This window comes from Sesamum indicum, linkage group LG11 (genome assembly GCF_000512975.1).
Source record: "Sesamum indicum cultivar Zhongzhi No. 13 linkage group LG11, S_indicum_v1.0, whole genome shotgun sequence".
Taxonomy (NCBI): Eukaryota; Viridiplantae; Streptophyta; class Magnoliopsida; order Lamiales; family Pedaliaceae; genus Sesamum; species Sesamum indicum.
In genome coordinates, this window is record NC_026155.1 from 5,884,040 (window position 1) to 5,903,281 (window position 19,242).

Genomic DNA, 19,242 nt, shown 5'->3' on the forward strand with positions numbered 1-19,242 from the left:
TGACGGAGTTGAGATGAAGTTTGTTTCAGCTAAATACACAACGCGCATTTATTCCTACTGCCCACTTGGACAAAATGGCTTCTCTTACACCTGGGATTCTCCAGAAACTCTTGCAAAATGCAGGTAATAAACACTTCAAGGTCGCCGGCGAACACCGCTCTGCTCTTCTCCAGGCATGTACATAATATTTTAAGGGTTTTATCATTGTGTTGCATTTGTTGCTTTCGCCAGCATTCTTGCCAGTTTTAGGACACAGTTTTCTCTTTGTTTTTTGTTTCCCCTTTCTGGGCTGCTGAGATACTGTGATTAGCCTTTCTGGGCTGCTGAGATAAGAGGGAAAGAATGGTTCTTTGGACATTTGAAGCTCCGTTTTTATGTCTGGGATTGGACATTGATTCTTTACCTATGATAGGGTTTCTGGCAAATTTTTTAGTTGAACGATGATGTTATGTTTATGTTTTCATAATTTATAGGTTATAAGTATTGTACCTTGTCTAGAAGATGATCCATGGAAGAGCAGGGGTTACTATCTGAGGGTATCAGATTCACTTCATGCAGCCTACGTATCAGTATCAGATGAAGATGTTGAGTTGATACTGAGTGACAAGGTCCAGCTAGGCCAGTTCATCCATGTGGCTTGGCTCGATTCGGGCTCCCCTGTTCCGGTGCTTCACGGCATAAAACCGATCCCCAAGAGACGGCCCTGTGTGGGAGATCCACAGGATTTGATTTCCAGTGATTGTCTGAATCCTAAGAAAGTGGAAATAAAGGTGAAATCGAAGGAGAAGGTTAAGAAAGTTGTAGGAATTAATGGGCATGGCAGTGTTGTGGTTGGAGGAGGTTTAGAGGGTAGAAGATTGAGCTTGGATTCGGCCCGAAAAGGATGGGATTCGAGCCCCATTAGCAAGAATGGTGCTAAACGTTTGTCGATGTCTAAATCAAGAGACAAGGATTCACAATCAGATTCTGTGAGTTTTGTCTTTGATTTATAGCTGTCAAAGTTACAGATTCTTACAATTCAATATAGTTCTTGTGTCTTTGCATTTTTATCTGTCTGTTTGAGGACACTAACCTTTAACGTGGTGTGTTCTACTGTATCCACGCAAAGGTATCCAACCTGTGTTGTTTCTTAGATAATCCTGCATGGAGATTGATCTTCATAATACATTGTCCATACTCTTAATAAATTTTTTATCCAGATCAAATGGACAACAATTTGCTTGAATTTGTCCATCAACACACTTACAGTGTGATTAGTTCAGTTCAGGCCAAACCTTGTCCGAACATGAATTTCCTCGTAAAGTTGACATCTTTTACTTGCTACCTTGTCATTGAAGGTTGTCATGAAAAAGGCCGTCTCTGAGGATTCACCAAAGAGTTCAAGAATCTCACCTCTTACAAGCAAGAATGTTATGATCTCACCAAAGCTTCTAACCAAGCCTATCAAAAGTCTGAAATTGTGCGATGATGATGTTTTTCCTATTAATCTAAATAAGGTGGCCCTAGGCTCGAAAAAGGGCCCCGAACAAAAAATCTTGTGGGATTCACTTTCTTCTACGATTTGTCACCTGGGCCAGGTACTTCACACATTTACTGAGAGATACATATACACACAAACACGGCCCCTATGTTTGTTGTAATCCAGCATTCCGTGATGCTTTCCAGGGTGTTAGAAGCTACAGGCATGTTAAGTTTGTCTCTGCAGTCCATGCACTAGAAGAAGCATCTGTGTACGAAAGTGTCATCCAGTGCATGAGGTAGGCCGTTCTTGTCCATTCTTGTTTGAAGTTGAACCTTTGTGCTTGGTGGTACAATATATTTGCATATAAGTTATACTAAACTTTTTCCACTGCTTGTCATATGCTCGCTGTTGCAAGTAATACGATGTTGTATGGTACCCAACATACTCTGTTAAATCCAGTTCTAGGTCGTTCTTGATGCCGTGTTCTACAAATTGTCCAAATATGATTCTCATTAGTCTGCGAATTCTTTAATGCAGCATGTTTGCAGAACTATTAGAGTTAAAAGATTGTTCCAGTCCATTAATAGAACGGTTCTTGAGCGTTCACGAGAGCATCAAGAAAGCGTCTACTGTAGTTTGTACCCTGATAAACATGAGAAGTCCCGACCCAAATGACAGCAGCGATTCTCTTTCTCAACGGTCAGAACCAAGGACTCGCCCCTCTCCTGCAAGCAAGAACGCATCGCTATGGGTTCAAGCTGCAGTAGAGACCAATCTTTCCAAATTCTCTTTGTACACTAAAGGAGACGAAAAGGGCACTCCAAAGAGCGAAACATGTCATTACATTGTAATAGACGAAAGTCCAGAGAAAACCAAGCACAGCCCATTAAAGAAACCTTTCCCACAAGTGAAAGAACCGATGTCTCAATCAAGAAAACATCTTTCCACCAGAAAAGGAACAAACGTCGGACAAGAATCATGGTTGCCGGGATCAGGACTAAAACACACAGCTAGTTTAGTAGAAAAGTTGCTCTCGTCGTCACGTGCATGGTTCTTGGACTATATGGAAGATTCTTTAGATAACGGCTTTGGTTTGGGACCGAGCAGGGACAATATGTGTCAGATTGCTGTCCTTCTCGGGCAGCTTAAGAGGGTTAATCAGTGGTTGGATGGTGCCTTTGAGGATGGAGGTCAGGCCGATGAGAGGATTGAGAGGTTGAAAAAGAAGCTATACCTATTTCTACTCGACCATGTCGATTCTGCAGTTTCTTGCAGGTAGATTTAACCTAACAGAATTAATGCTGAATCTTAGTTAGAATTAAGGCATGCACAACATGTACAAAACAGAGGTTTTAAGTTCTGACAATCAATGACTTAAGAAATGAGCAGAAACCGAGTCTTTATTACAGGGTTGTGTTGAAATTTTTGATGTCTCCTCAGCATCCGAAGCAGAAACTGGAGGATTTGAAGTTCTGGACAAGGCTTTCATTCCCTTGCAGGATTTCATGTGTGCATGCAGTTTCTCTGGCTTGAATTGCTTCCCACATTGCCTGCCATCAAAACATCATTAGTCTTAGTCTCAGTTCCTCTTACCACATCATGACCAAGTGATTGCAATAAAATACGAATATCTCAGTTCAAGGAGAGTGATTAATCACATATTCTAACCGTTTAAGAATTATTCAACAACTAATAAACGGAAAAGGAAGTACGAATATTTAAAGAGTCTCAATAGTAAGATTGATGTCCTAAACCTCTTACTTTGATTGAAGATTTTGAGTTCAAATCTCGTTTATGTGCTAAACCTCTTACTTTGATTGAAGATTTTGAGTTCAAATCTCGTTTATGTGGATATATTTGTACTTCTAATACTAGTTTTAATTTAGAGTAAATTACATTGAGATCTACTGAACTAGACATAATTACGAATATTTTTTCATTGTTTGAAAATTACAAATACTCCGAATGTTTGATAAAATTATATAATTTTTGGATGAAAGTCTAGAATTGTCAATTTTGTTCTTGCTATATTTTTTTAAAAGAAATAAAAAAATATAAAAAAAATTGGATAACGTGGAAGAAATTTTTCGTAAAAATTTATCCACTTAGTTCATAAAAAAATAAGTAAAATTATGATTTATAATCTACAAGAGTATTTTAGTCAATTCACCAAAAAAGGAAAATGAACGGAAACCTAATGAATACTAACGTATTGGGCTAATTGTTAGATGATCGTTACATTCAAAGAGTAATTGTAATTTTTTAATCAATAAAAGAATATTCGTAATTATGTCAAATCTCTGAAAAGCTTGTTGTAATTTACTCCATTTGCTTATGTGCTAATATATGCTTTTGGATTTATTAATGTACTCAATTAATCTGTCTGATGCTGATGTACTAAACAATGTATTTGATCGCTTTTATTTCTAAATAAATAAAAGGGTTAATTACATTTAAACCCTACTTGAAAAATGAGAAATTATACTTTTTTTAGAAAAGTTTGAAAATTATGTTTATACCCCCTCTGAAAATTTTTCATTTACACCTGGCTTCTCTCCATTAGGATTTAGACGAAAAATGCTGATATAAGCAAAAAAATACATAAATTTTCAATTTCTCAATTATTTAACATTCTCATACATATTTTTGTACTTATAAATTGATTAGATATAATATATATATGTGTGTGTGTGGAACGAGGTTAATATCATTACATTTTTTTCTACTATATGTACAAAATTATTACATGGGAACATTAAATGAGGGGTAAAAATATAAACATATATTATTTTTTGACTGGCGTCAATATTTTTCATCCAAATCCGAATAAAAGGGGGTCAAGTGTAAAATATATTTTTAAAAAGGGTATAAGTATAAATTTAAATTTTTTTAAAAAAAATTACAAATTTATATTTTTAAAAGGATTTTAAGTGCAATTAACCCTAAATAAAAAGAGAACTTACGAGCAATTGGGTCCTTTAATGGGCTTATAAGCAGCAGGACAAGACCCCCCTTGGTTTTTGAATTGGCCTTTTTTCGTGGCTGAATCCTTCGCCCCATCACAACTCCTACTGCCAAATTGAACAACTAATCAATCATTAATTGTTCAAATTGGGTCTGTAATAACGAAATACTTGTCATGTAATTGATCACTTTTTTTAATAATGCACTAATTATATGGCACACGTAATATGCTTATAGTGTTATTAAATATGCTTAGGCCCGGATTAAAATTTCCGATTGAGGATTTGCAAAATATAATGATTATTCAAAAGTGAATCAGGTTTAGAACATCCGTTGAAATAAGATATAATTACACAAATACCCCATGTCTTTTATAAAATTACGCATATTCCCTAAAATTGTGATTGTAAACAGCTACACCCCCTGTCCAGGAGCAAAATTTTACAAGTACGCTATTTAAAATAAATTAGATCGACACCATTCAGAGAGTGTACTTGTAATTTTGTAAATGATAGGAGATGTTCGTGTAATTAGACTTGAGGTCTATTTATAATTTTGTAAAAAATAGGAGATGGTTGTTTAATTAAAAATATGGGATAAATGCAATTACACCCCTGATCTATGGTCTAGTTACACGAACCACTCTTGTCTTTTATATAATACGAAAACCACCCATAGTAGTAAAAAATAGGAGTAGGTTGTGTAATAATATTGACATTTTTAGGAGATGTATATGTAATTTTTCAAAAAGTAAAGATGATTTGTATAGTGATGTTGACGTTTCTATGTATGTATGTGTAATTTTCTAAAAGAGAAGGATGATTCGTATAAATAAACTATAAATTAAAGGATGTTAATGTAATTATCTGTAAATATAATTTTATAAAAGTGTGGATATAATCTACCCTGAGAAATAATTACCTGCAGTTGCTCCCATGATTTGGAGTCCAATAAGAGGTCCCCAATGTGATCTTCTCCCTTTTGCATATTTGTGCTGAATTATGAACATTTCTGTTATCACTCGAACACATTATTATACGGAGAGCCGAATCGTCTGTATCCACAGCACCACAACTGATCAAACTCCGAAGTATATTGCCGTTCGATGAAGCTCCATTTTTGCTCTTCGTCCTATGATCGTCCGATATGATTGTACGCGACGCAGCAGAAGTTGTACCAACATTGCTGAGCTTTTGATTGATCATTACATTCTTGACTTTTCCGACCCTCCTCTTGTTGTTTGCTTCTTGCATCGCAAATGTGTGTGAATGCATTTGCAGCTGAGTTTTGGCTGAATCATCTGTGAGTATGGATGTTTCCGAGGGTGATGATGAGGATGAAGGACTCTGATTTTCTTCTGTGGGTTGGGGTTTTGGGTTGGTCTTTTGTGCACCTTGCACAGATGATTGCTCCTTTTGCATGGGGATTTCTTTAAAATTGGGAAAATGATGAGGAAATAAGAAAAACAACTTTAGTTAAAACAATATACACGTCATCTTATATCAAGAAAATAAAAAAAATAAAAAAATAATTACATATGACTTTTTTTTTTAATTTATTGACTTTGATTCAAAAATAATATTTTATTACAGTTACTCCATTTTGACTTTATTTATATTACGTTCACTCCCTTTATAAGTATAAAAATATTACTGGAGAGAAATGCCAAATGAGAGGTAAAATTAGAAGTTCAGGTAATTTTTCTTTTTGTTGATGTCAGTATTTTCCGTCCAAATTCTAATGGAATGAGGTCAATTGTACCAGAGAATTTTCAAAAGGGTGCGAATCTAATTTTGAATTTTTTGGAGGGAAAAGTGTAATTTTTCGTATTTTTAGACAGGGTTTAAATGTAACTGATCTTAAATTTATAAGATTTTTCTTTTGAGTTTATATGATGTTAAATCTTATTTTAAATATGAGTTATTGAAGTACTTGAATAAAATAAGATCACGAGGTTTACTATATGTAACTAATGATGAATTTATAATTCATTCAAAATTAAAAAAAAAAAAAAACTAAACTAACTTGTTACGATTTTTAAAATAAGTTGAAAAGTTTTTACTTTTGCAACGGAGATTTTAAACTAAAAAAAATTCTTATTTTTGTAATATTATGCTCTTTTTTCGAAGAAGTATTATAAAATATTTAATTACAATATCTTATAAACTCTAAAACATCTTATATATATTTAAAAAATATTTATAACCTTAACCAATACCCTCTATATTGTAAACGACACCCCTTTACTTTTTTTCCCTCTACAGGTAACTTTTTTTTTACTAAATTAATACACTTTAAAAAATTATATTATCGTATTTCATTTAATATATACAAAGTATTAAAATCTTAAATAAATTCAATTCTATCCTTTTATGCAATTCAATTATCCCTATAAAGTATTAAAACCTTCAAAAAAACATCTTTATATTTTATTTTTAATTTTGAAAAGTCATTTTACCCTTAGAAAAATTTCTTTCTAAAAGAAATTAAAGGAATTTCTAAAATGCCAAATGATCCTTTTTTAATTTTTTTTCTAATTCTAGTTTAACTATTTCATCAAAATCTTTTTATTATTGTAATTCTAAAATAGTTGGAGCTCACAATTTTTTAGTTTCATTTATTGGTCAAACTAAATTAAAAATAAATTTATACATACATATATATATATATATTTATAAATCTACTTAAAGAATATACAATAAATAAAACTAAATGGATGAACTATAACAAAAATAAACAATTAATACATATTTATAATATGTATATATATATATTATATAAATATGATAATTTTATGCATGTATAAATTTATCTTTAACTTAATTTAATAAACAAGTGAAACTAAAATAAAATAGCCCGAAATACTTTAGGATTATAAAAATAAGAAGAGCTCGATGAACAAGTGGTACTAGAATTGGACAAAGCTTTGACAAAAGGTGATTTTGATATTTTAGAAATTTCTTTATTTATTTTTTTTATAAAGCAATTTTTGTAAGGGTAAAATGGACTTTTAAAACTTAAGAATTAAAGGTCAGAGAGATTTTTGAAGGTTTTAATACTTTAGAGGATAATTGACGTGGAGTGAATATTTCAAAATTAATAACTATATTTTGACCCTTTTTATTATAAAATAATATTGCATCTCGTATTTTATTTAATATTTATATCCCGTATCTATACAATCAACACCATCCATATATTTATATATTAAGAAAATAATATTTTTTACACATTTTATGCTAATATAAATAAAATAAATATATATATAATATCATTTCACATGAAAAGATTCAGGAATTAATTTTAATTTCAGAAATTTGAAATTAAGGAACTGGCATATGTAAGTTAATTTGGAGTGATTTACCTGAAAAATAACATTTTTCGTCCCATAAATTAGAACCTTATTATTTTTGGTCTCATGGGTGGAATTTTGCTTTTGGTCCCTTAACTTCTAAAAAATAGCATTTTTTGTCTCATAACATATTTCCGTTAGATATATTAGCAGAAAACATCACGTATTTACACATTTGGTCTTATTGATTAAGAAATTCTCAATTTTAATCCTATAATATTTAAAAAATAACAATTCGGGTCACATTCACTTAACAAATATATTGTCTTTTCCATTAAAATTCTAATGGAAAAATGTCGTGGAACGAAAAATGCTACTTTTTAAAATTTATCGAACCAAAATCTTTTTTTTTTCACAATTAATAGGAAAAAAAAAATGAAAAGAACGATATATATGTATATATATATATTATATATATATATATATATATGTTTATCTGATTTACCTGTGTTATTAGTAGAGGAAATCTCTGATCCTTGGAGGACATATTCGTTGTCTGAGATTGGAGTAATCAGATCATCATCCAGTAAGTCTTGCCAGACATACCCTTTCTTGTATCTCCTGTACAAATTTAAATAATTATAAATATAAAAAAATATTATAAACATTATTTTATATTTCGGATTAACTATTTTTAAAAATCAAAATACATTCTCCATTAAATTCATAATTTTTCATTTGGCAAAAAATAAAATAAAATTATTTTTTTGACCGTGTAACTTATTTGGTTTACATATTTAGTTTTTTTTTTTTAATGAATTTAGTTCTAACATCTCATATTTGATCATTGTTTGTCAAATTTAATCCCATATTGATAATTTTGGTCCAAACGATTTGTAATTACAAGACAAAGAGTGAGATTTACTACCTCATGGGGTGGGGTGGGGGGTGGGGGGCAGAATTATCAACACAAGAGTAAGTTTGCCAAAAGTGGATCGGATGTGAGATGCTCAGGATCATATTCGTCAAAAAGATAATTGTGTAAATAGTGTAAATTAATTGATCGAAATTACTAATAATTTTTAATTATAAGACAAAAAATGTAAAATAAAATAAAAATGAGGGCCACTTAATTCGTTGAGTGAATTTATTAATTAAATACTTATATATATATATATATGTATATATATACCTCTTATATGACCATGCAAATGATTCTGGCATGTCTTTTCCTCGTAGTTCTCCCAACCATCTTTTGACATCTGGTTTATACATATGTACACATGTAAAAATATGCGCGTTCGAACGTATAAATAAGCGTAAATTACAAGGGGTTTTATGATATTTGCTTTAATTACAAATATTTCGTTGTTATTTGAAAAATTATAAATTCCCTCTTGAACTTTTAAAAATTCTAACAAATATTCCCTACAATGAGCTGTCATAAAGGATTATTATAATTTTAAGAAATTATTTATAATTTTTAAAATAATAAAGAGATATTTATAATTATGACAGATTTCAAGAGAGTTCGTTTTAATTTACTCTATCAATAAATAGACAAATATATTCGACTAAGCATCATGTCGAGAATAATATATATATATATATATATATATAATTGAAAAGATGAAAATAAACCTCGAAGTCGAACACCATTTGAGGAGAGACGATGGAGTCGAATGAGATGAGGGTGTTCGAGACGACCCTTTCGACTAAGAAAATAGACGATGTGGAGTCGTCTCACTTCCACCCCACTTTCTGCCGCCTCCATTTATCTTCTGCAATTAATTAAAGGTGAAATAAGATTAAAAAAAATAAAAATAAAAAAAAAGGAAAGAAGAAAGAACGTATATTTATAAAAAAAAGAAAAATAGGATAAATTACAATAAACTCCCCTAAAATTTATATAATTACAAGTATCTTCTTATTTTTTAGAAAATTATAAATACCCCTTTAAATTATAAGTATTTTCTTCATATTATTGACGTTTTTCATCCCAAAGTAAAATTATCTATTATATGATTTGAAATTGAAATATTCATGGTTTTTTCGATTATTGTTACAGTACGAAGAGGTTATTATACCAAATACCACTAAATAAAAACTGAGTTTTTCGCTATAATATAAATGACCACGGCTTAAAATCATGGTAAATCAATACAATAACCATGGTTAATAAAATCAAAATAAAAACTTAAATTTTTATAATGATTAATCAATAATATTCGCCATGGTTCTTAGATATAGCCAAAACATTTGTCATGATTTTGGCCATGGCTAATGTTTTGACTACACCTACGGAAACAACGGCTAATTGTCATTGTGAATCCGTGGTTGATTTGTATTTGTCACAGTTTTCTTCTTTTGGCTATAATAAGTAATTGTAGTGAAAAATTATATTTTTTCTAGTGCATTCTAACCTCCTATAAAACTACGACATTTTATTTGTCCAAATGCTTTAAGAATTTATTTTTAAAATTTTAATACTACGACATTTTAATATTTTTAAGCTTTTAAAATATCTTATAAAATGTATCAGCTTATATAATGTTTCAAATAAATTTAGCCAAAGATCTTTGAAAATGTCTCCTCGAAGTCTAGAACTTTGATCAAAATGGACAATATGTGATATAATAATGCCTGATCAACATCACAAAATAGAACCGTATATTACAATATTTTAATTTTCGCAAGTTCAATCCTTTTTGTTATTGGAGTGCACCCTTGGCACTGGTGGAGGTGAACTCTGACAAAAAAAGGATTGCAATCAGAAAATTAAAACGGCGTACGATCAAAATGTTATCCTAGAAAGTTAAAGAATGAAAATGCCAAATATCCTAAATTATAAAATAATAAATGCATTTAATCCAATATTCACTTTCCTTTGTAAGATTACACATACATCTTCTGAAAAGATGTTAGTGCAATGTACTTCGGGAGGACATACTCATAATTACAACCTCAAGCAGTATACAGTATAATTTACGTAATTAAACCAATGAGGCCTAGCTCAGTTGACGAAACTGAGGCCCCATGACCATAGATGTCATAAGTTCGAACCGCACCATTGTTTTACTGCATAGTAGGTCTTGTTTACTGTAATACTAGGTGTTGTTTAAATTTAACTTATTAGATATTGTTGATCAAGTTATGACTGTTGTAATTGTCTTTATTAGATATTAACATCCGACATCAATAATTATAATTAATTTATTTCAATTAATAATAATTTATCGCTTTCCATTCAAAAAAAAAATTATTTACCGTAATTAAAACTACTATTATATAGTTACACATTAATTATCATTCAAATAATTAATCCAAACAAATGTTGTTTATTTAATCACATGTTTTGGGATTTGGGACTTCACCATAATTTCGGTTTTATTTATATATAATTATAATGTTTGGTTGGATTTGGTTGCATAATACTATCATAATTAGCGGTTGTGGGCGGCTATTAATTGATCATTGATTGTTGTTATTAACTGATGTGGTCGAGGTTTTTATGAAAAGATAAAACTATGAATTTTACCTACAACATAATTATGCACCAGGTGAAACACGATTTTCGAGGGAGGTCTTTTTGCAAGAAAAATTAGTCACTATCAATGAATAGTAGTTCCCTTATAAAATTAATATTTTTCGTGTTTATAGTAGTATTGGAAGTTATATGGTGTGGTGGGTTGCATTTGTTTAATATATGTCTTATATATGTTAAATTACTTTTTTATCCTTATAGGATAATAATTTTTACCAATATACATCATTAACAATTAAAATTTCATTGACAAATAGATAATAAAATAGTTGAAGAAATAGAGAAAAAGAGAGTTGAATTAGTAAGCATACATAAATTAAATATTAATAATTAGGAATATAATTACACACATTTTGTAGTTTGTAATTACAGATAGCACACTCATGACAATTAAAAAGTAAGGATAGTTTGTGTAATATTATCGACGTTTTTAAAAGATATATTTGTAATTTTTTAAAAATTTAAAAACTTAGTGTAGATAAAAATTTAATTATTGAGTGACTTTGAATTTTTTTTTAAAGATCCATCTCGATTTCTGAATTGGTTCGAAATATTTTAAAGTTACACTTGAAAAAAAAACACAGGAAATTGTGACTATTATTAACTATGGTTAAATAAAATTAAAGCAAAAAATTAACTTTTTCCACTATGACAAAATTATTTGTCACGGCTAAGATCCTTCCACACAACAAGTGTACTGCCTTCCTATACTAGTGTATAAGTAGAGACGGAAAATAAAGGTCACCTGAAACCGTCGCTAATTCCGTTGTATATACCGTCAACGATGTTCTTGATTCTCTCCTCCAATCCGTCGTCTCTAAGGCTGAAGATATTCACTCATGAGACTCCAAAAGCATGTTTGCAGAATCTTAATTACAGTACAAAAACACGAATGTCGCTAATCTCAGAGAGTTCATGTAGAGAGAGAAGAAGAAAAGAGAGATTTTCTTACATTTGAGATGATCTGTGTCTGACGGGAATTTCTCCGAAGAACTAATCAATCTTCTGCGAGTACTGTACGTAGTATATGTATGTATGGGGGAATGTATAATGCATGTATTTATACATGGATAAAAGAGAAAGTCGTTGTTTCAGTTTCCTGGGAAACACATATGATGTTGAGATGTTCTCTTGAAAAATCCGAAAGCGTGCGTGCCGTTTCAGCTCTGCATCAGAAACTATACATACATACACACATATATATGTCTATGTATACGTATACATATCGTATACTAGGATACGTACAAAATACCATTCATGTATAAACCCAACATACCCATTTCCGAGGTTGTTTAGTTAGGATTTCTGGACAAGAAAAATGGGTTAAGTGACTTTGGAAAAGGGGCCCCGGCTAAATCCAAGCTGTCTCATGTGATCAAAATTAAAATAGAAACTGCAAACTAAAAGAGATTAATTTGGTTCATCTGATTATTTCCATGAAAATTAATGTGGTTGGATTTTGCTAATTTAGAGGATAAAATGATCGATTTAATTTTTTTTATTTTTTTAAATTTGTAAAATTATCAAATTAATCGTTTTTTTAAGTAGAAAAGAATGTCGTTTCTGTATTTTTGTATGATGAATACGATATAATAATAAAAACTTTGAATTTCTTGTGAACATATAATAACAATATACTTCTTAACTTAAAATATTATTTTTTGCACAATTTTAGAAATTACAAGAAACAAAAAAAAAATTATGAGTAAATTTTATAAAGCATATATCTAATCCAAAAATGTATATATATATATATATATATATATAAAATATAGTTGAATAGCAATTTACCTCCCTCTGATATTAAAAATGAGCACATTACCCTCCTATGAAAAGAATATAGCAATTTACCCCTCTGTACTTTTTAAAATAAAGCAATTTACCTCCTTATATTTACTCCTTATAAGAGGTAATTTACTCATTTGTGATATCGCAAGGGGTTGCTTGCACTTTTTTCCTATAAAAATTATTCTTAGTCATTAACTTTTAATTTGAGAATTAAAGATGACTCCAAAAAGTTAAATTCACAATGTTTATCAAATGTTAACAGTTGAGATTTTGCATAAAAAAATGGTGGAATCTACTTTTTAAATAGAATTGTTTGGTGAATTTCATATAAGTAAAATTTATTTCAAGAGGTTTTTGTAATTTTTTTCCTAAAATTTGATGTCAAAATCATAAATATTTTATTTTGTGTAAATTTTAACATTTATAACCACGTGTTATTTATTTATTTATTAATTTCAAAATTATTCTTCCCCATACAAAAATATAAAAATGTACTTTAATTTTTCCACCTGAAAAAGGCTCATTTTATATTTTTACAAATTTAAAGGACTAATTTGACAATTTCCCGCCTTAAATTGATGTTTTATCCTCGACGAAGTAAAAACCCGATTATGTTTGGCTCGAAAAATGATTAATGGACCGAATTGAGACAAAAATAAAAGTCGAGAGATGTTAAAGTCAATAAAAAATCTTAACGGATTAAAGTGATTTTAAATTGCACAATTAATTACAATTGATTTTTATGTTTCGATCTGTATAGTATTTATTTCTCCTTCATTTATTAATTATAAGACCCAAATATTCAATCAACACTTAGTTTTATTTTCTCTCCGGACCCGATTAGAAGGTGTGTTGAGGTTGCAAAGAAAACAAAATCATTTTTTTAAATGAATATCTAATCTTTTATAATTAATAAATAAGGATAAAATAAACAATATCCAACTAAAAAATGAAAATAGCTCACGTGGACTTTATAGTTTATGACGGATCATTTGGCCTGTCGAGGATGTCTAGCTTCGAAACATTGTAATCTCTGTACTCCTTTTTACTTAATGAAATTTACTTTTACCGAAAAATAAAAATAAAAAATAGTCGTAAATTGCTAGAATGAAGAACACAAGATATAAGGAGAAGGGTTTTATTCGATTTTCAAGGGTAATTTGAATTTAACCATCGGAAAAAAAAAAAAAAACCCATAAAATTGAGGGAAAATTTGAAACGAAAAGCAAAAGATTTCAATGTTTGCAATAAATAATAATAAGTAGACATTTAATGTTTGAGTTGCTGGATAGGTAAAATGGTTTGAAAAAAGTGAAGATTGTACATTAAATAAATTTTGAATTATTTACAATAAGTACTAACAAACCATAAAAAATCGTAGTAAATTAATATTACGGATAATTATATTATTCTCTTATGAAGTTTGATATATATTTACATGTAGATTTTTACGGTTTACAAGATATATTTACTTTCATCTAACAAATAGATCAATCAGTTAGTTAAAATTCACAAAATTTGCTGATATTAAAAAAAAAAAAGAATGAATATTGATATTTACTTTTGATTGACTAAATACTGACTCGTTGTAGGTCAAATAAATTTTCTCGACTGAACTTTTCTTTTAGCGGTGAAGATATATTTTCTCATATGGATTAACGTGTGAAAATGTATAAGGGTACTGGCCATAAAAAAGATTTAAATCAGGAATAAGTTAATCGGAGGGGTAAATATAAATTTTTATCGAGTTTGTTTTGTTAATATAAATACGGATCTGTCTATCTTTTTTTTATTTAATATTATCTACCTTAACCATAATTTCGGTTTTAATACAATATTGTTTAGGTTTGGTCGTAAAATGCCTAATTCATAGGACAAATTATTATTAAAAATGGTCTGAAAATAATATGCGAGGAAGAGGAGAAGTAATCACCCATTAATTATTTGGGTAGATGTACAAATCCGTTACATTAATTAATTTTAATGTATAAATACTTAACTATTGCTAACTAACTGTCCTAAATGAGGGTCTTCTTCAGTTAGGTTCTTTTTTCTCTCATTGTAGTGATTCATCAGGTTCTCGCCAGTTCTCTCTTTTTTTTTTCCCCTCTTTGTTTAGAAGGATCAGAGCTGATTCTTCGACATTTTCTTTGAAATTTGAAATCTATTATTTATGGGATTAGATGTTATTACTGAGCCACTTGATCGCCACTTTAAGTTAATGTCAGTTATGATTAGTATTTCTGTAAGGTTTCATGTCGATTATTCTTTGGGTAAATTCAACTTAGCTGCATGTGAAATAAGTAATTGGCAAAAACACCTCACCCGAAAAAAACAAAAAAGAGAGACAATTACACTCTTATTCTTACACATCGACCTTCTGTAGCTTGAAAAATTATATTGAGTATCCTTGAGGTTTGCTTTCGTCTAGCAAATAGGTCCCTCAAGTAGTCAAATAAATTTAGATCAAATAAATTTTTATATGACCAAACTTCCCTTATAACGATGAAGATATACCTCCTCACATGCATTCACGTGTGAAGATGTATAATACTCTTATAATGGTGAAGACATACCTTCCCATATGCATTAACGTGCGAAGATATATAATGATAATTTGATCATAAAAAGATTTGTTTACCCTACAATAAATCAATAATAAGTCAAGTGGGGGCAAGTACGAAATTTTTATCCGATGTTTTTCTTAATATCATCAAATTTAGTGAATTTTGACTAATAAATAAACTTATTTGTTAGATGAAATCAGACTTTAGAGGTACTAAATGTAATTTTTTAAACTATAAAAAAATTACGTGTAATTACACCAAACTTTATAAGATAATAATATAATTACCCTAAGATTAAAAGCTAAATAATTAACTCCCTCGTCAGTTTATGTTAATTGTGATATCCCGGTACTGAATGGTACCAAAGCCATGCAACTCTTGGAAATATCCATATAAAGAAATTCATAATTTGTGAATCGGACTTCGACACATAATAAGTCGGTTTACTTGATTATATTTGTGCCGCGATAAATCGTTATCTGATCTGAACGAACAAAGTATGAAGATCTAACAATATGGATAAATTCATAAGAAGCATGGATTTTGGAGCCTCCTCATCAGAGGACAACCAAAGGAATTTGAATAATTGGAAACCTCCTAAAATTAGCACTAAAGAAATTTATTGAAAATCATTAATGATTTCAAGTCAATATATACTATAAAGACCAAAAAACAAGTCTTACCATTAGTTTCTAATCAACAAACTTTACATTTATTTTTAAAGTCTTCTGTTATGAAGCATATTAAGAATGTATATAAATATCTGCATATTGATCTTGTTCAAATTGCTATTAAACCTTTAACAAGAGAAGGATTTGATGCCAATGTGTTCTTCGCTTTGTGAGATTGTAGACATCTAGATTTCTATGACTCTTTACTTGAATTAGTAGAAACTAGCCTCTGTAATGGTCCAATTTATTTCAATTCTTTTCCAAATTTTACTATTTCTCTTAATGATCCTCATATATGGATACTCTCACTTTGAATGTAAAAAATTACAATTATAAAATGAAGTCAGGGTATCATATTTATGAAATATTTTATAAACTTCATTACAAAATCACGAATACTGGTTTAGATATCCAAGTCATATCTCGTACCAAATCACCAGGACAAAATAATACTTTGTGAAATAAATAGGGCTAAATCTAATATAATGGTTCCCAAGACCATAGAACAAAAAAATGTCACCTTACTAGAAACTTGGAACCTACCTCCTGGGTTAATACCACCTATTCAACTTCAGAAACCATTAGACCCACTACTTCAAAATTTCAAGGAATAAGAAGTGATCAAAACCTTGCACGGCCAATTTACCAAGATTATAAGAAAACATGATATCCTATTCTGCACCTTCACAAATTCTTATAATTATCAAACAATTTTCAATTGATAAAGAATTTCTCAAAAAGGACTTCCTTTAAGAAGAAAATATTTCTAATAGGAAATAGTTCATGAGTAGTTCTTTTTAATCTCAAAGAGTAAATATCAGATCTGAATGGTATGAGTACATGTCACACATTAAACAAAATATTCCTTTTTTTCTCTTATTTATTCCAAATATATGGAGATGATAAATTAGTAGTCATCTAAAAAACTCTAAAAGAATGGACAAAGTTTGATGGGTCAATAATCTCCGGTGAATATCCACCACTAGAAGAATCGAGAATCTCTATAAAAGGTCAAGTCATCAAGTGTCTTCCTGTTGGTGAGCCATTCACGAGTGAGGTAAGTATTGTTCAGATCAAACAAAATAATTTCTCGAATTTAATTCTCCATTCCATAGGAAAACAATTAGATCAAATAGAAAATAGAGTTGAAGAAACTTTAGTAGGAATTCAAGAAAGATTAAGAGATTTAGGCAAAAACAAAGTCATTACAATCGAGCAAAATCATAAAAATTATGATAAAGAACAAATTTCTGATTCAATTTACCCTGTTCAACATTTATCACCTAGAAATTATTATAAACCAACTACCCCTGATTTAAAAATAGAAAACGTCCAAAATTTTAGGTCTTTTAATAGAAGCTCAATATATGAATGAAATTTAGATACATTATCTGAATATCAAATTCTTAGCTTGTGTAAATAAATGGTTACGGTATCAAATATTTATAAAGAAAGAGCAGGTCTAACAGGTGAAGATGCTGCAAAAAATCTCATATTAGGGTTAAATGGTCAATTAAAATGATGGGGGGGATAATACTATATCTCCTGAAGCTAAAACCCAAAATTCCAACTTAGAAGAAAGTAATGAATGTACAGATGTCCTCCAGGATTATGTCTTTGCAATAAACAAATAGCTACTTTAACTAACCAACTTTCCTTAATCTTAAACCTTATTGACAAAATCCAAAACCCTGAAGATAAACAAACCTATTTTCATAAATTTCAAGAATTAATTTCAAACGAAATCCCTTAGAAAACAAAACCTCCTCCCAAAATAGATTTTTCAGAGATCATGAACATGTTTGATTTCTCTAATTCTAAAGTCTCAATATCATATCTAAAACATGAAGTTAGACAACTAAAAAGAGAGGTTAAAGCTTTAAAAGAAAATCATGATCAATTACAACAAGAGATTATAATCATAAAACTTCAGAATCAAATTTCTAGATAAAATCACAATAAAGTATCTCCATATAAGGCCTATGAAGAAGAGTAGTCCTTTGTCAATACTATATCTAGAATTGTCTACAAAAAATGGTATGTAAAAATTAATCTAGTTATTGAAGATTTTAAATTAACTGTTTTGTTTTAATGGATTCAGGAGCCGATATGAATTGCATCCAAGAGGGTTTAATCCCCACCAAATATTTTAAAAAAACTAAAGAAAAACTCTCAGCAGCTAACTCAGTCAATCTAAAAATTAACTTCAAACTTTCAAAAGCCCATGTTTGCAATAATAGAATTTGTTTCAAAACTAGTTTTGGTCTAGTTAAAGACCTTAATACTCCAATAATTTAGTAAATCATTTTCTTCAAATGCTTTACCCAATTAATGTAAGTTCTGAAGGGATTAGAACCAAAATAATGTAAAAAAAAATCTTATTTCAATTCCCTGTAACCCAAAGGGATATTAAAGTAGTTCAAGATATTTGATATTTCAAGAAAATATTGGTAATAAAGAAAAAGAAATTCTCTTTTTAAAAGACGAAATCTCTCATAAGAAAATAGAAGAACAAATTTCTGCACCTTTTGTTCAAAAGAAAATCCTTGAATTTCAAAACCAAATTCAAAGCCACATCAGTTCAAAAATTTCAAATGCATTTTGGGAAAGAAAAATGCATGCCATTACTCTTTCATATGAAACTGATTTTGATGAAAGACGAATTCCTACCAAGGCTAGGCCAATCCGAATGAACCAAGAATTGTTAGAATATTGTAAAAAGAAATTCAAGATCTTTTCAACAAAAAATAATTCGTCCTTCAAAATTTCCTTGGTCTTGTCCAGCCTTTTATGTAAAAAAAAATGCTGAATTAGAAAAAAGAACACCCAAATTAATCGTAAACTACAAATCCTTAACTAAAGGATTAAGGTGGATTAAATTATCCATACCTAACAAGATTGATCTCCTTAAAAGACTTTATAATGTCGCAGCACTCTCTCACTTCTCTCTAGTT

The 19,242-nt window shown here is 29.7% G+C and overlaps 2 protein-coding genes across 2 annotated transcripts; one reads left to right on the forward strand and one right to left on the reverse strand.

The window, feature by feature from the left end:
- Nucleotides 8-2,865, forward strand: LOC105173388. Its single transcript, XM_011095102.2, has 5 exons — nucleotides 8-173; nucleotides 474-968; nucleotides 1,338-1,577; nucleotides 1,666-1,757; nucleotides 2,000-2,865. The coding sequence occupies exons 1-5, from the start codon at nucleotides 75-77 to the stop codon at nucleotides 2,739-2,741; spliced, it is 1,668 nt and encodes a 555-aa protein (XP_011093404.1). The 5' UTR covers nucleotides 8-74; the 3' UTR covers nucleotides 2,742-2,865.
- LOC105173387 (protein UPSTREAM OF FLC-like) lies at nucleotides 2,797-12,414 on the reverse strand. The gene is made up of 8 exons (XM_011095101.2): nucleotides 12,215-12,414; nucleotides 12,008-12,085; nucleotides 9,360-9,499; nucleotides 8,911-8,980; nucleotides 8,224-8,339; nucleotides 5,348-5,855; nucleotides 4,426-4,533; nucleotides 2,797-3,012 (listed from the first exon to the last, which is right to left on the reverse strand). The coding sequence occupies exons 3-8, from the start codon at nucleotides 9,490-9,492 to the stop codon at nucleotides 2,829-2,831; spliced, it is 1,119 nt and encodes a 372-aa protein (XP_011093403.1). The 5' UTR covers nucleotides 9,493-9,499; nucleotides 12,008-12,085; nucleotides 12,215-12,414; the 3' UTR covers nucleotides 2,797-2,828.